The sequence below is a fragment of the Cygnus atratus genome, chromosome 10 (genome assembly GCF_013377495.2).
Source record: "Cygnus atratus isolate AKBS03 ecotype Queensland, Australia chromosome 10, CAtr_DNAZoo_HiC_assembly, whole genome shotgun sequence".
Lineage (NCBI taxonomy): Eukaryota > Metazoa > Chordata > Aves > Anseriformes > Anatidae > Cygnus > Cygnus atratus.
The window spans coordinates 22,181,893-22,203,272 of record NC_066371.1 but is presented as its reverse complement, the minus strand read 5'-3'; the positions used below and the strand labels follow the sequence as shown (position 1 = coordinate 22,203,272).

The following is a 21,380-nucleotide window of genomic DNA, read 5'->3' as shown; positions in this document are numbered from 1 at the left end:
TGTGTTTGTAGTTACTCTTTGTAATTAAGACAGGAAGAGGTGAATTGCAAGGAGGACCTGGAAGCCATTTTGTCTATTAAGAATAGTTTTGAGGGAGTGAGTCAGTGCAGGCCCTCTTAAATGCCATGCTGCTTTTTGTTCTTGGAGTTGAGGTTCTTTCGCCAAGTGCTTGGCTGCTGTCTGGGATGCGACACGAGTGTTCATCCCTGTGAGGCCAGATGGGTACCTGTGGAGACACCCTCCTGCAAGAGGTGGATGGTGAGGAGTTACTAGTGTGGGGTCCAGCATCAGGCCAACACCACTTCCAGTAATATACTGGTGTGCTTCCAGTACAAACTGGCCTAGCCCAGTGTGCCCATAGCTGCCTCCCATGGATCACGGGTGCATTTGACCACCTGGCCATGTCTCCAAGGGCTCTGCCTCCGGCTTTGTGTCCTCCTTAGGGGCTCTGTCCCCGGTTCAGTCTCCCAGGGCTCCTTCCCTTCAGCCCCAGGGGCGCTGCGGCCGGCCCCACACCCTCACATTCACCCACCCGCAGCCTGCGGTAACAGCCGCCGCTCCCCGTGCCGGCACGGATGAAGCGGGCCGGGGCCCCCTTGTAGACACCTCCAGGGGCTCGGGCCTGGGGGGGCCGCCCCCGCTGTGCTCAAGGGTCTGCTGCTGGAGCCCCCGAGGCATCAGCGGCCCCGCCGGGCACCTTCTGCCTCCCATTCTCGTGAGAGCACGCCCGCGGCGGCGCCCCTGCCGCAGGCGGCCCGGCGCCTGCCCTCTCTTTATAACGCTCGCCGCCAGCGGATTGGCGGAGCCAGGGCGGGCTCCGGCCCCGCCCGCTCCGTGCCGTCGCGACCGCCATGTTAGAGAGCGGGGAGGGGGCGGTGGGGCTGCCATAAAGCGAGCGGGTGGGGGGGAGCGCTGGCGGCGGGCGGCGCATGGCGCTGGGCAGGGGCAGGCTGGCGGGGGAGGAAGAGAGGGCGCGGGTTGTCGCGCTGGCTCGTCGGCGATAGGAGCGAATGGCGGATGCCGCGATCCCCGGCGGTGGCGAGATGGAGCTGGAGCTGGAGCAGCAGCAGCGGCCGGAGAAGAGCGGCGCGGGCCTCCTCGGGGCGGAGAGTAACAGAGCGGGAGCCGCCGAGGACGCCACACAAAATGGCGGACGCTCTGAGGGCAGTGGCGCTGGGGAGGCGCTGCTGGTGGCTGCTGTCGCTGCAGAGGACAAGGGCCCCCCAAACCTCAGCATCACTAGCGGCAGCCAGCGCAGGAGCAGCGTCTCGGCGGCACCCGAGCAGCAGCAGCCGCCGCCCAGCGATGCGTTGGGGGGGCCGCCCCCTCTCCCTAAGCCCCCAGAAGACGTGCCTGTTAGGAGGAACTTTCAGATCCCCAGGAAGAGCAGAGAAAAGAAAGGTTGTGCCTTCCCTTTCCCTCCCTTCTCCCCCTCACTCCTCTCTTCATCATATTCATTAGGCAGGATCTTTATGCGCCTCACACAGCTGCATGCAAAATCCTGCGGGTGTGTAGAGGCTGTGGCATGGCTTGGACTAGCGAGGCTGCTGGGGATACGATTTCTGGTATCAGAGAGGCTTCTACATTCTTCCTTCTCCCTACCCCTCCCTCCTTTCTTTTCCATTTTTATTTTGTCACGAGGAGGAACAAACCAAACCAACTTGGCTTGAATTTCAGACTGATGCTTAAAAAAGGCAGAAAAGCTGGATGCGATCAGGGTGGGCTTTGAGCGTTGAGCCTGGCTCTGCTTCTGGTGATGCACACAGAGAAGATGGTTCTCTGGGACATGAACATGCAGAGAAGATGGTTCGCTTTCTCTTCCCCCTGCCCTCCTTATGGCAGGAGAGGGGTGTAACCCTCTGTAGGGTAGACTAGCAAACACTGAGCAGTTTCACTTCAGTGATGAGGTGTAGAAGATGGTTCTTGTCTAGTGAGAGTTCCTCTCTTTGCAAGCAGGAAACAAGCATCCCATGTTCATGTGCCTCCTGTTGGAAGTTCCTCTTCCCAGCGTCCTCGGTTTGTTTTTTGTATTTTGAGTAACTCTTCATCTAAAAGTCTGTGGTGTTTCGTGCTTTTCATGAGATTCCATTGGCCCCTGCTTATCTTTGGTTTCGTTCAGTGGCACTGAAGATGTGTCTTCCTGAAACCTATCTCAGTTCTTGACCTGTTGCAGCTTGGGGTCAGTAACTTAGTACGTAAGTATTAAAAAATACCTGTTCGCATAGGCTTCTAGTTCTTTAGTGAAGTCTATCTTCTTGAAATACTTTCTTCTGTAAGGAAGAGATGAAGGTAGGTTTGTTTCGTTATCCAGTCTTTTCCTGTCCCTCCTTCTGTTTTTGGCAATAACTTCCCCTTTCTCCTTTTCTTTCCATCTTTACCATCCCCATCTCTTGAGGGGGTATACCAGGCTGGCAGAGGTTCATTGCAAAAAGAATTGGGTTGATTTGGAGGAGGAAAAAAAAAAAAAAGCTGCTTAATCTTCATCTGATGGGGAAATGTCTGGAAAAAACATGGTGCCTCTTACACTTTGTTATCTCAAAACTAAGTGTGATTCCATTTGAATACTTTTAATTAAAACTCAGAAGTGTTTATTACTTAACCACAGACATCTGAAGTTCTTGTCTAGCACTTGGTTCCAATGTGAGTGAAAGTCCATGAAATACCTTGTTACGTCACATAGTTCATCATTTGCCTCTGTAGAGTTATCTCTGAAGTTTTAAAGTATGTAGTTCAAGCATCAGACTCCTTGTTAGGGTAGAAGAGGAAACCATTCTTATTCTAATTCTAAGTACACTTGCAGATACCAAGGTTCTTTGACCCGTTTTTAGGGGTTTACTTTTTAGTAGACTGCAGTCCTCTTTCTTTCCAGCATACTGAAGATTCTTGGATGTTTATTCTTAAGTCATATTGGTGACTTAGAGTTCCGAAATACTCAAAACAGACTTTACATTCTGTCTACAGTGCTTGTGGGTTTGTAATTGTTTATGGTTGCTTGACTGTTTGGTCTTGCACCATGTCATACCATAATACGAAGCGCTGTGAGAGAGCGTTTCCTAGGCAAGACTATCAGAAGTGGGCAAGCATAAAAATTGCCAACGTGATTTTTGAGGAGAACTGAAGTGTTGTTGATACTGGCGTTTGAGAAATGATACAATTAAATCATCTCTGGAACTAAATGAGAAGATTAACAGTGCATGGATCATCTGACCTTATATTGGCATACACTTAAAAGGTACATGGTTCCAGTGTTCAAGTACATCTTGTTAAACAAGAAGTACAGACGTAACATCTGTCCCTCTCAAAAGAGCTGCTTTGGCTAGATTCCTTCCAGCATGAAGCGATATGTGGAAGCCACTTCTGTCCTTGTTTTTGGAATTGCCCTTGTTTTGCTTTCCAAAATTCAATGTTTATTCCTGGACCTACCGTACTGTTAGGTACCTGCTGTCTTGGTTATGAAGACTAACCTGTCATGTGAAAACTATAAATTCTATTCAGGATAAAGTAACGTCCTTTTTTTTTTTTTCTTTCTTTTTTTTTTTTTGTTTTCCTAAATGTACTTCTGGAACAACTTTTCATTGTGAAGCTATGAAGTTCACACAATCACATCTGTGAAAAATGTAAAGGAAAAGCTATAGAAAGCTTAGGATGCAGTTCCTTATTCAGCTCTTCTGGAATTTATCTACAAACCTATTCGGAGGCTAATGAGGGACCAAAAGTTGATGGAAAGAACCTTGCCATTGTGGAGGAATGCATCTGGAGGTTGCATACTTCTTAGAACTAGCTTTGGTTAGCTGTCACAGAATCTTCTTTTTTCCTAGTGGAAGAATTCTGGAAGCCAAACCTTATGGAAGGTTGGCTTTGAGGTGGTGGAGGTTTTTTTATTTGTTTTGGTTTTTTGCATGTGTGCATGCATTTTTTGTCTAGTTAAAAGCAAGCTGTCTTGAAGTTGTTTTCTGTTCTTCGTGGTATATACAGTTTAGTAACAGGTTGTTACGCTCTCCTGAGTTGCTTGGCTCTTTTTCATGTTAGTACTGTAGCCTATTGCCATGGCTTCTTCTGATTTTATTGTCAGATTTCAGATGTCCAAATCTGCCTGAGACTTCAAAGATCCTTTTTGAGTAAGACGAGGAAGACTTATTCTCAAGATAAATCATTGGAAGCATGCTTTTGCTTACTGAACTAACTTCAGCATAGGAGTGCTTTTACCAGAAGGCAGTTCCAAAAGTGCTTAAGTAGCTGCCATTGACTGAAGGGATTGCTTGCTGGTAAACATTGGGCTCTTACTTCCATGGCTGATAAAATTAACAAATGAATGCAGTTTCTCAGTCATAGTGGGGAGAGAAAGATGTCTTTGAAATTCTTAACAAGTACTTGCTTGGAAGACTTGGTAACTTAAAAGCATTTGATGTTTCATTTTTTGTCTTTTGTCTTGTAATCTTCCCTATCTTTAGTTGGATTGTATATCTGCTATTTGCTACCTTATGTTTCTGCATAAGGATTTTTTTTTAAGCCATCCTTGTGGTAACTACTTTTGAGAGCAAAAGACATTTTGGGCTGAGAAAGATCACGCAACTCCGTCCTTATGCTTCATTCACAGCACTGATTCTTGATCTAAGTCTTAAAAAAAAAAAAAAAAAAAAAAGACATGAAAAATGCTCTTTTTTTTATAGCAGGAGCAGTTGTTTATGAAGAGGTTAACGTTCTGCCAACTTATCTGATAATTAAATGAGTAATTTGCATTTCTTCAATTAAAGGGTAGTTCAGGATTCCTTAAAGAGAATGCATCTCTCATCCTTTTCTTTGTATTCTGACTTAAAATCTGCTAGCTCCAAATTCCGTTTACTCAAGTTGAATCAGCAAACAATTGGGAATGTGAAACTTACAGAAGCTAGGGAGCTCCATGCATCCAAACACACAGCCTCGTGTTGGTCCCAAGACTAGGGACTGTATTAGTTAAATCATATTTTCTACCTAAAAAATGCATACCTATTTGCCAATACATGAGGTAGAAACTAAGTAGCAGTACTATTTATTCTTACTTTCGCAGAGCAAATTGGCAAAACCTCCAGTAACTGTGTTGTAAGGACTAGCATGCAATATCCTTACATAAATTTCTGCCTGATTTACATGGGTCAATAAAGGTGCAGTAAATCCATGCTAGGTTTGTACAGTGAAAAATAAATAACACATACACTCCTTTCAAGTGATGTAGGACTGGAGATAACGATGACCATCTTATCCTTTTGTTATAAGCACAAGATTTGGTGACTGCTATAGATGGACTGATTTAGGACTTAGTTTTTATTTCTTGTTTCTGAACTCTTCTGTGTGGTATAGACCCTCACATAGTGACTGTAACCCTTTAGGTAATAGCTAGCTGCCCTTTAGCATCAATGCACAGACAACAGATCAAGAAGCACTGCCTTGCTTCTTACCTCAGTAGGTCATGTTTCAGGTTTTTTCTGTCCTTGTGTTTTGGCATGTGCATCATTTTTTAAAGAGGGCACAGAGTACATTGTCTTCGCTTGGTTAGTGTCTTACCAAGTCCAAATCCCTCAGTGCCGCCAGTTCTGGAAGGATGGACGAAGCAGTTTTGAGTCTTCCATGAAGCATATGATTAGTGCGTTCAAAGACTTGTACTTGGATGAGGAAAAGCAACTTCATACCATTCAGTGTACCTTTTGTTTGACTGCTGTATATGGTAGTTTATCTGAAATTCAAACCTAAGTCACCTATTTTTTTGTTTTGTGGTTACAGTACTGTCCAGTGGTCAGTATACTAGATTTTCCATGCTCTGTCCATCATTTGGCACCTCAGAAGACAATAGAAACAAAATTAATAGGCTGCTCGTGAGGAAGAAATGGATGGTTGGTGCAAAGTTCTCAAACTTAGTGTAGATTGGCTGCTTCTACTGTGTATGAAAAGATAGCAAGCAGACAGTAGGTTTTGGTAATAAAATCTGGTGTTTATAAATACTCTGAAACAAAAAGTAGCAGGTTAGTTCTGCAAGGATTTTACATTCAACCGATTTCATTCATGTTCCTTTTCTCTTGGTCAGTGGATGACATCTGATCATGAAGCTAGTCGGTCAAACTAATTAATGTGTGAAGTGACGCAAGGTTACTTACCTGTGTGGTGATTGCTGTTCTTGTTCGCTTTGTGTTACCGTGGGCAGTGAGCATCAGAGGAACAAATGCCTTTACTGTGCAAGTTTTGGGTTTATTAAGCATTTTTCTACTAAAAGGTGGATCTAAGTTCTCATTCTTGGACTGATTAGATCAGTTAGGTATCAGTCTTGTTTTAATGTTCTGTACCTAAATATATTGAAAAGTTAAAATCTCAGGAGTGACCTGTGCCCAAGTATTTTAAAATATTTCCATTTTCATCTGTCTTTTCTGCAAAGGTAACAAAAGCACTTCCAGTTTCATTCGTACCTCTGGTGACTTTATGATAGATAATGCTTATTTAGGATGTACATTTGGAGAAGCACAGGAGCATACAGATATTACTGAATAAGTAACAACAGCAATAAAACCTACTTTCAGTCCTCTGCTAAGACACTGAAGAATTGCTATATTAAAAAAAAGCTCCAAAGTACTGTACTCCATAATGGAAGGGATAATGTAGAGCCCTCCCCTAAATGTGTTGAGCGCTGCTGCTGCAGCAGTTTATGTAGGGCCTTCCTAGCTGAAGAGCAGGGCACTGGCCGTTCTCCAGTGAGTCTCTCGGCTCGCTCTCTAGAGCTTTACACAAAGCGGGGAATATTTAAACACATGGGAACAGCAGCAGTATTGGAATGAATGGCGGGATCTTCACCAATGTCATCATGTGCCTCTGCCTAGATTTGAGCCCGGGCAGTAGGCGCGACATCACGTAGTCACGGGTCACCAGCGGGTCCTGGGGAGTCTGCTATTGCCTGGGCTCAATGGTAAGAGATGGCCTGGGTTTGACAGAGCTTGCATTTCTAGGGAATAGGGCTGTGTGTGGGGAGGACACGCACAGTAATTGTCCAGGAAACATGAAATGTGGGCAAGCAGTTGCCGTTGGAAGTCTGTCTTACTGGTATTTTAAGCAGAAGAGGACTTAGCAGTACGTGAAGCCCATTCCCTACCGTACTGCGGTTTGATAACTCAGAGCTGAGAGGGGCTTGGGGGCATGAGTTGGGTCAGGCAGTGCTCTTCAGTGTATTTCATTAATAGTTTTTTTAATAGTTATGTATCTAGCTAATAGTTTCTTTCTTCAATACAAGTGCGTTCAATCTTACAATATTACACTAAGTTTAGAATCTCTTCCGCTTCTGATTATCTGTACTCCCAAATTGCTGTCAGCCTTTTTGAGAATGGAGTTGGATTATCTGTACTCCCAAATTGCTGTCAACCTTTTTGAGAATGGAGTTGTTATCGCAAAAGAGCTGTTAAATAAGAACCATTTCTTAATCGCTTCCAGAATTCTTTTAAAATCACTTGTGCAGTGTTGCTACTGTTGGAATGATTGCTTTATTTTAGTTAGTGGACGGGACACTACATCATAAAGTGTGCATAAATACAGCTTTTGCTAGATAACTCAAGTAACTTCAGTTTCTGTTGAGAAAATTTGTTTTATGCTCAGGTTAATGCAGTAAATATTTCCTGTTAAAATAAGGCATAGATTACCATCTAAATGTACTCTCATTTCAATTAATGAAATTGGAGATAAGCTATAAAGATGCAATTCAACTCTATTTGCTGCTAGAATAACGGTAGAGCATCCTGTGTTATGAGGCAAGTGCTACTGTAGTTCATTCCCAAGTATTGTAACTCCTAGACATTTCAGCTGGTGGTGGTTTGAGGGTTGTTTTGGAGGAAGATAAGTGTTCCTACCCCTACAAAAAGAGCAGAAGCAGTCTCGGATGTGGTAGGAATGCATCCTGCCTGAAATTTGTAGTACTGCAGCATGCTGCAGTTCTCAGCCTTGTGAAAGGTATTACACAGAGAAACCAGTTGCTGTTCTGAACTGGTTCAGTTCCCCCAGGACTATTATTTTCCTAGACGTAGTCTCACAATTGTCACTCACATTCTTTGCTGGTACACACTCTGGTTCCTCTTCTGATCAGTTTGTCACTTGCGGTACTCAGAAGCTTGGGGACATGAAAACTTTTCTATGCGAACTTAGGCGAATTTCCCCAGAAGGTAAATTTGTACAGCAGTTGAAGAGCTTTCATTTTGAATTCGTGTAAGGGATAAGATCATAGAGCATGAACATGTGCAGTGTGGTTTTTCAGCAATAAGAGCTTATTGGACTTTTTAATTTATACAATACAATATTGAATTTATTAATATTTAGCATAATTACCATATGCAACAAAGAAAAAAACCTTAATGGTTCTAAAGAGATGCTGAGCTATGAAATTGTTTTTAATGTTTTTATTAGAACAATTTGTTCCTGGTTTTTAATTAAAAGAGCTAATTAATTAAAATTTTATAAGTTTAATGACAGTGTTTTACAGTACTTATCAGATGTTTTCAAATGGTAAATTGAGACATCCTGAGGTGCTTCCCTTATAAGCTTCTGAGAACTAGCTGTTCAAAAGGGAATATTAAAGCATAAAGTAATGTGACTTTTTTTTTTGAAAGATGCTGTAATTATAGGAAACTGTCTTGCCTAAATTCCACCGTAGAAAAATAATTTAGAATAAAAAACGTCTAAAATGGATTATGAACATGTCTTTATGTATAAACCGTAAATGAGCTGGAAAACTCAGGGTTGTTTTTTTTTTTCAGACCAATGTTGGTGCTTATTATTTTATTTCTTCTCTTTTATAGCACTCTTTCAGCCAGTAGCTGTGGGCTCTCGAGAGTTTGAGGATGTTGTGAAGATTCTGCATTCATCTTACTTGGAACCCGGTTCAGTGTCGAATTTTAATTACAAGAGAGCCAGCTTAGTGCACAGTGAACTGTTGGAAAAGGAAGTGAGTATGTTTGTGGCTTCTCTTTATGGATAAGGTACAGATCAAATCAAATGAACTTTAGTGTTTTTTTCAGAGTTTAGAGGCAACGACCCAGAGAGTATTTTCTACTTGTGTGCTTGATGATTAATTGCAAAACCACATTTCTGAGAATGTAAGCAACTATTTTTCAGGCAAGTTTGCTACTACATAGGTATGAAATAATACCTGAGATGCTCGAAGACTAACGGAAAAATTGTATTGGGCACCCTTTTGCTTTGTGTATTTTTTGTTTTCAAAAATGTTTTTGGTGTATTTTATGCTCTTTATATATTTTTAATAACCTGTAAAGAGGTTATAGGGTCTCCTTTGAATGGCCTCATGCTTACTGTGAAATTTAAGATTATAATACCTTTCTGATACTAAGTTTACATAATCTCTGTAATTGTCATTGTCCAAGAAGTAAACTTGTAGCACTTGTGCTGTACCTTATCTCCTGTCTCTTAAATCCAGTCTTAGCTTTCTTTCACAACTGTGAAATAAGTTTCAAGTCCCGGTGCCAAAAAACTTCAAGTACAGAGTGACAGTGTATGTAACTGGTAAACTCTGAAGCATACTTTTTTCTGCTACTATATGATTTGTGGTTTATGGTTGCAGCTTGGGTATATTGCAGCAACTGCTGTCACCTCAGCAGTGAGGTGCAACTGCTAAAGTACATGCACTGTGTAAGAGAGAAGTGAACGTAAGGACAATTTTATGGAATTTCAAACATGATATGGAAAGCATTGAGCTGGATGCTCCTTCTTGACAGGAATGCTACTAATAACACTAAAACATTACTGCACTTACTGGTGCACATTACTGGTTTAAAGAGTGTTTTCCTTTAGGCCAGTGATATTTTCCGTGTGTATGATTTTTTTTTAATTGAATTGTAGCATAATGTAATGTCATTCAAATTAGCTTTTGATTGTTTTTCTGCAATTGCAACTGCTAACGTAGAAGGGGTCTTAAAGTATTGACGCTTGAATGTGACTGCAGTAATCTGTCTATACATGTTAAGAACTTATTGTAACAGTTCACAGAAAAACGCAGAGAGCTGAAGTTTGATGGTCGCCTAGATAAAGAGCTTTCTGAAACCTATGCGTTTCTAATGGTTGATCGATCTCAGGTAAGAAAACAAAACTGCGTATAAAATGTTTTTTCTGTTTTAATTCACAAGTGTTTTCTTAAACTGAATGCTTTTGTTGACATGCTTTACATTTTTATTGACATCTTTAAATAATTTCTGCAAAATTCAGCCATGGAAGGCTTAGAAGGAGTGGAAAGTGATGATACTATGTCACAGTTAAAATCCTTTATTCTCTGTGATTTAGGATGTACCATTTACATGTCTCTGTAAAACTATATTTTCCGTTTTAGGCTCTGACATAGATAGAAAGGTAGATTTCTCTGGACTGTGTGTGGGTTTCTGTTGTGTTGGTTTTTTTTTTTGGTGGTGGTGGTGGCTTTTTGTTCTTTTTTTTTTAAATGAACGTTGCATGTTTTCATTACAGTTTTTTTTTTTTGAGTAAGGAAGAGGTTACCTTAAAGAGAATTGCTTAGAAGTTACTTGTATGATGAAAACAAGCATAGTTCTCTTCCTGCTTTTCTAAAAGCTGGCTGAACAAAGATGCTCACGCTGTTTTTCTGTGTATGCATGTCAGATTTATTTTCTGTTTAGTAGGCAAGAAATACAACTTAGTGTATAGATAAGACTGTAAGATACATGTCACGCGTATAGATATGTGGATGCATTCTTAGTGTATTTGTGTGCTCCAAATGTGCATTTGTCCTATATAACCTTCAGTAATAGTAGAAAATGCACCTCATCTTTTGGGTTTCCAATGATATTTTTTAAATGAAAGTGATAGAAAATGAAGTTCTTTGCTTTATCTACAATTAGAGAGCCAGGATTTCTTAAGTATTCAATCATATGGCAGGTCTACTTCTGTACTGTGTTATAAAAATGTATTAAAAGCAAGTAATGTTCATGAAGTGTGTGTAAAATTTAGGATACAGAGAAGCTGTAGCATTTGTTTGGGGGTTGTGTTATTTTTTATTGTTGTTTTTTAGCCCAATCAGAATTATGTTTATTGCTGTGTTCGTATTCTGGCTTTCCTGATAGACTTGTTTAAAAAAATGCCTGTTTTCCACAGATCCAAAGCATATGTGAAAAGGGGCTGCAGGTGGGCCACTCCAAAATAACAATTCTTGGCAGCCCTTCCATGGGTAACTATCTTTTGATTGTATGTGCTGATATCAGTCAGTGTGACTTAGCAGAGAATGTGATGCAATTGTGTAAACTCTCAGTGCCTTTCCTAGCACTTACCTGCAGGAACATCACGTCTAGGTATTTTTAGCAAAGTAAACTGACATCAAGGCTTCATTTCGTAACTCTGTTTTTGACTAGATTATTTTAAATTCCCTTTTCAGAGGAATTTGAGACCTAATTCTCATTTTGTCTCAAGTCCAACCGATACAATATGTATTTGAGTTCAGTTGCAGTTATTTAATCACAGGTAGTCATTTCCAACAAGTAAGTGTTTGTCTGAGGCCTTAAAATCTATGAAATTATGTTTGAAGTCTTGAAAAGCAAGAAATTACTTTGTCTTTCTCTTCTGCATTTGAGTGTCGCTTCACAATTCAAAACCAGTGTACTCTTGTCAACAGTGTAGGATGAAAGATTGCTGATGATGCTAGTGCTTTCCTGACTTACTTGACAGTCATATCTTCCATTGCTTATATGCGTGTTTTGCAATAGGACGCGGTACAGAAGGACTCCAGGAGTTTGGAAAAAAAGCAAAAACTGAAAGCAGTATCTGTATAGCATTTGGGCAGAGCTTGTGCTCTTGGTCACAACGCTTTTAGTAATGTGGTTGTACTCCTTTCAAACTGAGTTAATGTCCATGTTCTACTGCGATGTTTAATGCTGTGCTTGGTGCGAGTAGACATTTATTCTGCTGTCTAGAATGTGGAAGTTGTGAACATGCCATTACACTTTTCACTGATGCAGTTATGAAAATTTTGATAAATCTTTATTGATTGGAAGACATTGAGCTTTAGTCCTATGCAATGCTTCTTCTACTAACATTTTAACATTCAGCATAACATAGTGTTTTTTCTGTTTTTAATATTCTTCTCAGGTGTGTATATCTCCAGGTATGCTGATTTATTGCAACCTAATCCTCTAGAAGCTGGAGCAACCGGAGATGTGATTGTTTTTAAAATAATAAAGGTAAATTCTTCTTGCTTTCTCTTGAAGGCTTATATTGATTAGTGATACAATAAAAGTGGTTTTAACCCTACTTCTTGAACTTCCATTCATACAATTGTCTTCTTACAGAGAATCTAGAAACCTACTGGTTTTAAAATCCAGTGTTGACATTGAGATTAAATACAGAAAAGAAATTTTTATAAAAGGCAAGAAATATGTTTTCTTCAGAAATACTTTTTTTTTTTCATATTTTCGTAAACATTTTTCCAAAACTTGTTTTCTTTTACTACTTACTTCCTCTTGTACTTGATGCAGTTTGTCAGTTTTCAGGGAAAAGCTTGTTTACAATTCTTCTGCTTTATTACAGGGAAAAATGAAAAGCATATATGACCACATAGGTATGAAAACAATGGAATCGACAGTGAAGAGTGCATTAGATCCAACACCCAAGCATGAGTGTCATGTTTCAAAGAATGCAAATAAAGTAACCTCCTTGTTGGCTTACCGAGCATACGAACTTACTCAGGTAGTAGAAGGTTGAGTGCGTGTTAACTTAAATAAAAACCTTATTAAGCAAAACAAAAAGAAAAAACAACAAACAATCAACCAATTGATAATTGTGGAGGCAAATTGCCTGAAGATGTAACTAATACTGAACGTGTCCTGTAATGCTGCAGCTGTCTGGTGTACGTTAAGCAGTAGCTCACAGAAGACTGTATTAGGAATTTCAGAACAACATGTCAGCCTCTCCTGTTTCCCTTACGTACATGTACACCCTAAAGTAGTGCATGTCCTGTCAGTGTTAGGTAAAGCAGGGAGAAGAATGTGGAAAAAATTACGGTAATTGGTCATTATAACATACATATGAGAATGGCATTTAAAACCTTACTTTGGGTATCAGCTCTTGCAGAATTAGGTTGTTGGTGGTAAGAGGACCATAAATATGATTTATTATAGTAATTTATAACTTGATAGATGTACCAGTTAATATTTGGCATAATAGGTTTCAAACTATTAAACTCTTTTTCCATTAGTTTGCATAAGTAGTTAATCATGAGGTATATTTTGTAAGCTATTGCTGTGAAACAGTGCACCTTTCTGGGGACAAAGGTCAGGGGCTGTTAGTGTATTTGCAAAATACAGTTTACCAGTTTTTAATTTAATGCTATGTTCTTTTTCTAGTACTATTTCTATGAATATGGCTTTGATGAGATAAGACGAAGACCAAGGCATGTTTGTCCCTATGCTGTCGTTTCATTTACTTACAAAGATGAAATGGTGCAAACACCAAAATTCCTGCCCCCATCAAGGTAAGCTAGGAAGTGAGTTTTGGCAAGACTGCATTCAACGTGAATTCAAAGCTCTTAGTAATAGCTTCGCATCGGTTTAGATGAACAGCGCTGAAATGGATGGATGTGTCACAGGGATGTGGTATAATAAATGTTTCTAATGTAAAGCAAGAGGTGACAGAATTGGTTTTCCAGGCTGCCCCTGTAGGAAGCAGTTCTTTTGCTTTTCTCATCTACCTCACCTTCTACGCTAGGTGGAATCCAGACAAAGCTTCGTAGAATAAATTTAGAGTCATGCAAATGTTCACAGCAGTACCTTGTTTGGTATTCCAAATAAATGTTCTGTATGCTTAGTCACCGGACTGTTTGCTGGTGTTTTCTTATGGCTTGTAGAGCGGCTATCTATGTTGATGACAGATACAATATGATACCTGTGCTGATAGGAAGGCATCCAAATGTGGGGGCTGTACTAGTGCTAACAACAGTTACTGGATGTCAAAATCAGACAAGTTGCTGTAATGCTAGCTTGAGGCTAGAGAGTGTAATCAGTGTATCCTTAGTATAAGGATACATTATCCTTATGTATATATGTATATTATGTATCCTTAGTATAAGGATACATAAGTATTAAGTATCCTTAATACTTATAAGTAGGATAATATATAATATATAGTATAGTATACTTATTAGTATACTATTAGTATATAGTATAGTATACTTATTAGTATATAATATATACTTAAGTATCCTTAATATAAGATTTCAGTAGCCACGAGCTTCTGTCTCAAGCAAGTAATCATCTCCTTTCTTTTTGTTAGATCAAACAGCTTCAACACAGAGAGAAGTACAGGTAAGAATGAATTGAAATTTAGTACTTCTATGATTGTAGGCTTGGAAGGTATTGGACATTTTTCCCCATGTAGTTTGATTTGTCTTTAACTAGAATGATTGCTTGGTTATGTTGACTGTTTACCTAACTTTTATTCTGTACCATACTGATTGCAGTGATTTCTTCCTGATATTGGATTATCTAACAGACACCTTCAGGTGTATCTTCTTCCCTTACCAGAACAAACCAGAACTGAACAAAATCAAGTTGTCTTTTCCCTCCATTTCTATTTATAGCATAGTAGGAACATACCTTCTGCTCGCAAATCTGCTGTTCAATGCCACTTCAAATAATATGATCCTCTCCCACTTTTCTTTTGAACATCATTCAAGCAAAATACTCTTATGTATAAAAGCAGCTAGCAGTTAAGTTATGAGGATGTCGTTGCGCAGATGTTGGCAACGAGGACATGCTTATATAGGCGTGTACAGGTAACATACCAACTCCTTTACTCTGCTCAGAGCAGCTCAAAACAAGATAGGATTGCAAATACTCTTTTTGTTACCTTAAATAATAGGTGAAAAGGTATTATTGTCTGGTGTGTTATTAGTAGGAAATTTCCTCAAAATAGCTTTTGGAGGTTCAGCAATCTCTTTACTACCATTTCCTTTCAGTCCCTCCTAACAAGTGGTTTCATTCTATTTCTGTCTCCATCTTAATTTAGATAAATTTAACTATACATTATGGAGGGGACAGCTCTGGAATAAAGGCAAACTCCTGTGCCATGTTTCCTTGAAGTCAGCAGCACGTCCTTTCCTTCCATGCAAGCTGTGAGTATTATTGTTTAAAGAATAAGTTGAAAATACTGCTGTGTCAAAACTCTTTCTATTAGACTAGTGAATTAAAACATATTCAGCTGAAAGTCTAAAATGTACATTGACCAGACGCTTTAAATACCAAACTAGACTCTTAAATCGTGAGTGTCCAGAGCTGCTTTTAGTTCATGCTCACAACTTGTCAGCCTTCGGTGTTGGTGGTGTTTTTTTTCCTGTTCTGTTTTTTATTCTTTGTTTTTTTTAAGTGATACACGCTCCTTTGAAGCAATAAACATCATTGTCTCACAGGATAGCTCAAGGAACTGATGTTTTATGAGAATGTATTTGATAATTATTTTTTGGTCAATGAGGATCAGACTATGAAGGTCAAAGAAGAGAGGCCTTTTATGTTTTTTCTTTACCTCTCCCTCCTGCACCCTTTGTCTCTAGTCCTGAGAAGCTTGATGTTGAAAAAGTTGTGAGCATTGACCAACTGAAGAAGAAAATTTCACCAGCGTTGTTGTATAAAGAAACTTACCTAGGAGCAAAAGAAGGTAAATGGTGCTAGCTTATTTTATTTATTTATTTATTTAAGAACGTTTAGAAGTTTACTGAGTTACAATTTTATTTTTTTTCTTCTAAACTTCTCTTTCTTGCCTCGTACCACGTCAGTGTTGAAGAATGGAATGTACTGTAGTCTTTATGAAGTTGTGGAGAAGTCCCGTTCTGGTAGTCACTTGGAGGGATTACTTCAAAAGCTAGAGAAAGAGAAACTTGTGAGTGTTACAGATTTGACTATTCTCTTTTCAAAATGATTTTAGTAACTAGAAATTGAGACGTGCAAAAAGATGCGTGATCTCACTGGAATTATGAAGCTAGCATATTCCAAAATAGTGTATCATAGCACTTCCCTCAGTTCCCTACCTTGACTGGAAATTTAGCTTACAGGAAGTAAGAGTATTCATACCGACAAAATGTCTGTTTGAAGCAGTGTGCTTTTTTTTCTTTTCTTTCTTTTTTTTTCTCCTCCTTCAAAACAGGTTCTCGTTAAACCACTTCTGGACAGAGGATTTCTTTTTCTTCTTTCTCCTTGGCAAATGACATCCCCTTATGGTATGCATACTCTGTGTTTGGTACTGTGGTGGTATTTTTGTTGTTTGGTTTATAGGGGTTGTCTTTTGAAGCATAGGGGGTCTTCTCCTTCCCAACCATCTTTATTTTCTTGTTGTAGACCACCAAACTGGACGGTCCCGCATGTTAAATGCATTATTTCTGTTTCCCGAACCTAGAGGTATAATGAGCTCAAGTAAGTTTGTTCACTTCTGTGTGTGTTATGCGGTCAGTTAAATGATGTTTATATTCTACTGAAGACAACAGTAGAACAGTGTTACAACCTGACACTGTAAACCAGGAATAATAGAGTTTATTATAGCAATGGTGATGGTGTTCAAAAAGTGTTCGTTTCTTCATGGAACTAAGGCATTTCTTCATTGCACTAAGTATTTTAGGCTCACTTGTTCCTATTTTTAATACTAAAATGACTTCAAATTTCTTGGTTGTGCATAGTAGTAGAACTGAGCATCAGTGTTCCCAGAGATCTGTGTGTTAAGAATGTTACTGCACTTTTAGAGTGGGGGGCTTTCTTTAACCATCACAATGTGAAGGACAAAACACCTGAAAGTTTGTTGTTGTTTTGATTTAGGATATGCACAGAAACCTGACCATATAATAAAGATGACTGAAAGGACTCGGCTTTAGTGTTGGGATGAGACTTACAAGTTAATCTTTGACAGCTGAAATTTGCAATCAGTAGAATGCAGTTCTATTTTGGCCTGCTGTGAGTTAGTTAGAAGTGATGTTGTCAAAGTGTAGCTCTCTTCAGGAAGTTCTTGTCTGAAGTCTTGGCTGCTTCCAAGATACTTACCTCTATGTTTCTTATTTTAATTTTTCTAATTTAAGTGATGGTTGATAAAATCCAATCACTTGTAGTTTGGGTAAGAGGAGATAAGACACAGGAAGACATTTCAAGTGTATGTATGCCAATTCCTTAAAAATATTACAGCTTTTGCTGCCGTGACATTTCAAAGACTTGTGAGCTGTAGTTTCTGTCAAACACAAGGTTAATCACTGTTTAAGGCCTCAGGAATTGTTTAAAAGGGTTGAATTGAGGAAAGTTTGGGGGGGAAGGCAGGGGACAGAAGTAATTGAATAAAAAGGAGATAACTTGGATCTTCCTTTAACTGTTATTTCAAGGATGCAGTAAGAGGTTCTAATAGCATCCCAAGACCGGGAAATCCTGTTCTTATCAAATGTTCCTATTGCATCTTGTCGAGTTGTATTGGTTTGCAAAGGAACAAAAAAGCTGTATAGCTTTCTGCTGGGCTACTAAGCCCAGAACTCAATAAGAATCTCCTTTTAGAGTTCCATGTCTCAAGGATCCCAGTGAGCTTAGAATCAGTACAACGAATGGGGCAGGATTCCATGGGAAGGAGTAATGCTTCCCCCATTTCTTGCAGAGAGCTGTTTTTCAGTAAACCTAAAGTCTTTTAAGTGACGTTCTAGGAGGGCCAGTAAGGTGATTTGAATTGGAAATTATGTGTACGTAGGATATAGGTTACCACAAAATGATGAAAGTGAACAGTTCATCATGACTATGAATAGGTTGACTTTTAAGTAGGCTTTAAAGCTGGTTACTTCACACTCACACAAAGAAAAAATCCCTGGCAATTGGGTTATTTCTCCAGTCATTCCAAACTGTGTTTCACCAAATATGTATAATACAGAATATTGCTAACTAGTCATCATTTATTTATAGCTTTATGATTTGATTTTAATTGTGAATTCCCTTTTCTCCTATGGCAGCACAAAAAAGTGTTCCATTTGGAACACAGAAAAATTCAACTACCATGGTGTTGCACGAAAATCAGGAGATCATTCCAGAATTCACAAAGTTTATTCAGTCTCTACATTTTGCTTTAATCCAGTCTCGTAAAGACGCTACTGCAGATTTCAATACTGTTGTGGAAAAGTATATAAATGAGTATTTGACAAGATGCTATAGTGGCTCTGGAAAATATAGAGAATTTGTATTATATCGGTATGAATCACGGTTGGATGACAAAAAATTTCTTTATTCTGCTCCAAAAAATAAATCTCATATTGACAGCTCCTTGCAAAACTATATTTTTGGTTGTGAGGCATATCAACTACCTGTTTCTAGAGCTAAGGAATTGATGGAGGGAAATCGGAAACTTCAACAGTTCAGTCCCATCTCAGATTATGAAGCTACAGAAGAAGACTCTGATTTTGCCAATGCAAAAAGTGGGAAAAGAATCCGTGCAAAATATGAAGCAACTGCTGCCAAGCGAAAATTCCCTCATCACGGAGATTATGATCCTGATAGACTGAAAGAACTTATTAACTTAATCCAATGTAGGAAAAAAAATGTAGGTGGAGATTCTGATTCCGAAGACCTTAGAAATAAGAGTGGCCTGAAAAGGAAGCTGGAAAAACAGTCTGAAAATCTGCGGAAACACTTAAAAATGAGTGAAGCCTCAGAGAATAGTTGTCAGTACGAAGGTAAGAACCTTTTTATTTAGAGTTCCTCGTTAAGTATTGTAATTCAGACCATACTTTAATTTTAACCTTAATAGATTGAATGTTTTTTTGTGTATTTTAATGTTTGGTGGCTCATTTAAAGATTGGCCTGAGATCTGTTAATAGAGATGTAGTTTCTGTAGGTTGTCTCTTTCTAGAAGACAAGTTAAGAGGGAAGGCTGACTTCCAGAGAGTTTGCTTAGCTGTACAACTGTCCAGAGACTTTCTAGTATAGGGTACTAAGCAGATTGTGATACTGTAATGTCTTTGACTTCAGGTTTTGCTCTAATTCCTTATGGCTGCAATACCCTATATTAATAATTAGTAAATGTACATCGAAGATGAGAATTAAACATCTAAGTATGAGCAAAGTAAAGTCAGAGCAGCCAGTAATATGTGTAATGTGACAAAGGAAACAGCTTTACAGTTTTAAGATTGAATTAATTTTGTACATGAAATTATCTGTATCCAAACCTTAGGTAATTACCTTGGATCGTATCTTAATATCTGCCAAAGAAACGCTTTGACTTCTGTTTCACTGACAGGGTAATGGTATAGGTCTCATTCAGAACGGGAAAACCGGGGAGAACGGGGAGCAGGGTAGAACAAAGAAGTGTGGGGGGGATGTACATCATGCTTCAGTCATTCCAATGCATCAAATCAGTTTAGAAGATGAAAAGCCTGAGTTTAGAAACCAGTTTCCCTTTGGAGGGGTGCAGCTGGCATGTGTGGATGGAAGAGAGAGAGGGTAGGCTCCATGATCAATCGTGGGATTCTGACTTGGAAGTTTATGGAACTTAAGTCTTTTTATGTTGATTATTAATGTAAAATATGTGACTGCGTTTCCACCTGGCTGTAATCAAAACAGTATCTGTTTGAAACTAAATTTTGACTTAACCCTGTCAGAGGTTCCCAAACAGCAACATCTATCAGGGATTTGAATTTCCATGTTTATATATAGCTTTAGAAACTGTTCTGTTAACTTTAGAAACTTTAATCAACATCTTCCTGTTTAAAAATTTTTACTAAGAAAATAAATGTATGTGTAATGTATGAATTGATGCTAAAGAGTGACACTGTGGGTATGTGGAAGGTGTTTGGTGTGTGTATATGTCTGGTTTTGCTTTTGTTTTAAAACTTAGTAATGGATTACTTTTCCCCTTCTCCCCCTGCACGAAGGGGGCAGAACCTCGGACTCGCCACAGTCAGTTTTCTCAATTATTACTGGTCTTGGTGGACATGATACTGACTTGAGGCAGCAAGATGTTTCCGACCCTGCTGTTACTGACACGCACGGCCTCATTAAACTGCTTTTAGAAACACTAGCTAGTTCAGGACACATGGATTCATCGTTGGCACGGTCTGTAAATCAAGCTTTAGGATTAAACGCTGATGAAATTGAAGAGGATATGAGACAAAAATATGAATATGAATCCATTCCAGCACAGGACAGAGATGATCATGAGCTTCCTAATGCTGTTCAGGCTGAAAATGTTAACTTTAAGGACCCACAGAGCCCTGTGATGCTGGAAACAGACGCAGCTTGCTTACCCTACCCTATCGATGTTGACCTACGGCTTTCAGCTAATGAAGTAGGCCTTGAACACACACTTCGTTTAAAAGTAAGTGAGACTGGCTGATAGGCTGATGCTAGTAACAAAAGTACTATTTTTGTAAACATTATGAGAATTAGTAAAAAGACCTTGTAATTTTTAAATAGGTAAGTACTGACTTTTCTGTGAAGACGACTTTCTGTTTTGTAGGAGAGTATATAGAAAATTCTATCTTTAAGATGTTTGTTTCTTATTCTTTGTCTATTCTTTCTGTAATAAAATTGTAATTAAGAATATCTGGAAGATGGAAAGCAACCATGGGCAGTCAGTCTTCCTCACTCTAGCTTTCCAGTAAGTGTAATATGCTGCTTTTCCACAAATAGGCATCAAAACTTCTGTCATTCTTTTGCTGACTGCCGTATACCCAAGTGTTTTTTCATGTTTTCTGAAACAGAAGCCTTGCAATTGTTTTCTGTATCTTGTAGAAAACAGATTATTCTATTCTGTCTCTCACCTTGATTATAGTGGTGGTTTTTAGCAAGCTGAAGTTGCATGGAACAGGTGTAGTGTTACTGTAACAGAGCTTGCATACTGCCTTCCACCTTCCTCCTCCTCTGAGGGGTGAGTCTTGATCTGGCTGGGGTATTGATATTTTCTGAACCTGTAACAAAGTAAGGAGACATTTGAGAGTTCTTCACAGTTAACTGCCTAACTATTACTCTTCCTGAAGAGAAGTAATGATGCAGGAGTAGTTACTGTTGCATACGGACTCCCTGCAGCAATGGTAGCAGGGCAGGCTGTTAGTGGCTGTGTACTGTCTGGTTGTGGGGCACCCCAGGATGGTTCAGTTTTCTTTGCTATCCTCTGCTTTTACTATTTTCCTGTATTTTCCTTAATCTTACAGACCTGATAGGTGGTTTGGATATGACAACTTGTCATGATTATGAAGTCCAATCTCAGGCACAAGGAAGCTTTTTCTGACCAGGCTCCTCCCAGATCTAAGCTCTTTCAAAGCTTATCCTTTGAATTCTTTTGCCCTTCTCCCCCCAGAAGCAAACCAAAAATAAATAGATTGGCATCAAGACTTTTTTCAGCTTACTGCTTTCTTGTCATAGCCAAGA

The 21,380-nt window shown here is 39.3% G+C and overlaps 2 protein-coding genes across 9 annotated transcripts in view; one reads left to right on the top strand and one right to left on the bottom strand.

Annotated features, from left to right (window-relative positions):
- Nucleotides 1-820: 820 nt before the first annotated feature.
- TASOR (transcription activation suppressor) overlaps nt 821-21,380 on the top strand; it is a 30,994-nt gene continuing 10,434 nt past the window's right edge. For 2 of the 6 annotated variants that reach the window (XM_035558390.2, XM_035558386.2), the window contains exons 1-15: nt 821-1,401; nt 8,802-8,947; nt 9,999-10,091; nt 11,119-11,191; nt 12,106-12,197; nt 12,544-12,702; nt 13,359-13,486; nt 14,284-14,315; nt 15,019-15,124; nt 15,560-15,663; nt 15,782-15,885; nt 16,150-16,222; nt 16,341-16,415; nt 17,972-18,688; nt 19,886-20,328. In XM_035558390.2, coding sequence (XP_035414283.1) covers nt 1,011-1,401; nt 8,802-8,947; nt 9,999-10,091; nt 11,119-11,191; nt 12,106-12,197; nt 12,544-12,702; nt 13,359-13,486; nt 14,284-14,315; nt 15,019-15,124; nt 15,560-15,663; nt 15,782-15,885; nt 16,150-16,222; nt 16,341-16,415; nt 17,972-18,688; nt 19,886-20,328 — 2,736 coding nt within the window. In that variant the 5' untranslated portion in view covers nt 821-1,010. The remainder of the gene's footprint in view (nt 1,402-8,801; nt 8,948-9,998; nt 10,092-11,118; nt 11,192-12,105; nt 12,198-12,543; nt 12,703-13,358; nt 13,487-14,283; nt 14,316-15,018; nt 15,125-15,559; nt 15,664-15,781; nt 15,886-16,149; nt 16,223-16,340; nt 16,416-17,971; nt 18,689-19,885; nt 20,329-21,380) is intronic. The other 4 variants (XM_035558387.2, XM_035558392.2, XM_035558391.2 and 1 more) reach the window with 4 other exon arrangements.
- CCDC66 (coiled-coil domain containing 66) overlaps nt 15,702-21,380 on the bottom strand; it is a 41,122-nt gene continuing 35,443 nt past the window's right edge. The window contains exons 19-20 of one of the 3 annotated variants that reach the window (XR_004780507.2): nt 20,774-20,920; nt 15,732-15,867 (exon numbers count right to left, since the gene is read on the bottom strand). The gene's annotated coding sequence lies outside the window, so the exon portion shown is untranslated. Of the gene's footprint in view, nt 15,868-20,773; nt 20,921-21,380 lie in introns of all 3 variants that reach the window. The other 2 variants (XM_035558400.2, XM_035558396.2) reach the window with 2 other exon arrangements.